General features: G+C 38.5%; 1 protein-coding gene across 4 annotated transcripts in view; it reads left to right on the top strand.

The window, feature by feature from the left end:
• The window catches only part of fermt2 (FERM domain containing kindlin 2), a gene marked incomplete at its 3' end in the record, with an annotated part of 45,217 nt that overhangs the window by 1,626 nt on the left and 42,165 nt on the right, over window positions 1-1,426 (top strand). For all 4 annotated transcript variants that reach the window (XM_014009725.1, XM_014009726.1, XM_014009728.1 and 1 more), the window contains 1 exon segment: window positions 745-902. In XM_014009725.1, coding sequence (XP_013865179.1) covers window positions 746-902 — 157 coding nt within the window.

The following is a 1,426-nucleotide window of genomic DNA, read 5'->3' as shown; positions in this document are numbered from 1 at the left end:
TATATATATCCTGCATTTTTTTTGTTGTTTCTCTGAAAAAATAATTTCCTTTTTCGGTTTTTTACTTAACAATTTTCATTTAATCTACAATTTCAAGTGCACCTAAAACGTTTGATTCTGTATTTACTATATTGCAACTTGATAACTAATATTAACGTTTTTATTTTTATTCTGAATGCTTATGTAATTGAAATTCCTTCAGTGTGTAGCACATACTTTCTTGTGTAATGAGACCCTTTTAGGACATCTTCACATGCCATAAATCTACAGTCTCCAACCTTTTTTTTTTTAAATCATGGAATGGGTTCATACAAGACGTTTTTTCCCCCCAGTGGAGATAAAAGTTCTTCAGTAAAAATTCTTCAATAATTTGGTCTTTTGACTTGTTAATGCTAAGGTTATCTTGTATCTTGTTATCTTGTTCTCTGTCTTCTACYGCTTATCCATAGTTGAATAACAGGGGCAACAGGTCTAGGAGATAAAGCTAGACATCCCTGTTCCCAGCGACATTCTCCAGCTCCTCCTGGGGGACCCTGAGGCATTCCCAGGCCAGAGAGGATGTATAATCCCTCCAACAGGTTTTGGGTCTGCCCCGGGACCTCTTTCCAGTGGGACTTACTCAGAAAACCTCTATAGCTTGTCATTTTATGGATAAACATTTTATCAGAGGAAATGTTAGATACTAAAGAAAAAAAATATATATTTTTACAGTTCTATGAATTTCTTTGTTGTTTTGTTTGGCAGGATGGCACTGGATGGGATCCGGATGCCCGATGGCTGCTACGCTGATGGGACATGGGAGTTGAAGATGCATGTGACCGACCTCAACAGGGACGTGTCTCTGAGGGTCACTGGGGAAATCCACATCGGTGGAGTTATGCTCAAACTTGTCGAGAAACTAGGTATGCTYGCATGTGTTCTGTTGTACCCTTTGAAAAGGTGTCTGACAAGCCGTAAGATGATTTAGCCAATAGATGGACACATGAGCGTTCTGTCATGTGTCTTCAGAAATCAGCTTTATATATAGTAGAAATGGTAAACATTTCTTGTTCCATTGTATGTGTGTGTGTCAAAAGCTGATTTGTGTTATCTGCTCATATGTAACCGTGTTTCCATCAACGTTTTTTTATACATATTTTGAATTAACACATCAGAAAAGGTTGATGGAAGTGGCAAAATTTCTCAACAGTTTTTGCGCTCACTTGAGGTGGTTTTGGGATTTTCGGAAAAAGAGGTAATGTGCCAGATGGGAGATGGCAACACATTTGCCGAATAAGTTCTGACATAGCGAACATTTACCTCACACGATAGATCAGCTGATCCTTTGTTCCCATAACACAAAGAGAATTGCATTTCTTTTTCTACGTCTTCAGACAGCACGTAACATCACCAGTAGGGCTGTGTATTGGCAAGAATTTGGCGATAC

This window comes from Austrofundulus limnaeus, unplaced genomic scaffold (assembly GCF_001266775.1).
Source record: "Austrofundulus limnaeus strain Quisiro unplaced genomic scaffold, Austrofundulus_limnaeus-1.0 Scaffold61, whole genome shotgun sequence".
NCBI classification, from domain to species: domain Eukaryota; kingdom Metazoa; phylum Chordata; class Actinopteri; order Cyprinodontiformes; family Rivulidae; genus Austrofundulus; species Austrofundulus limnaeus.
Note: the sequence above shows the minus strand (reverse complement) of the source record. Positions and strands in the feature narration are given on the sequence as shown.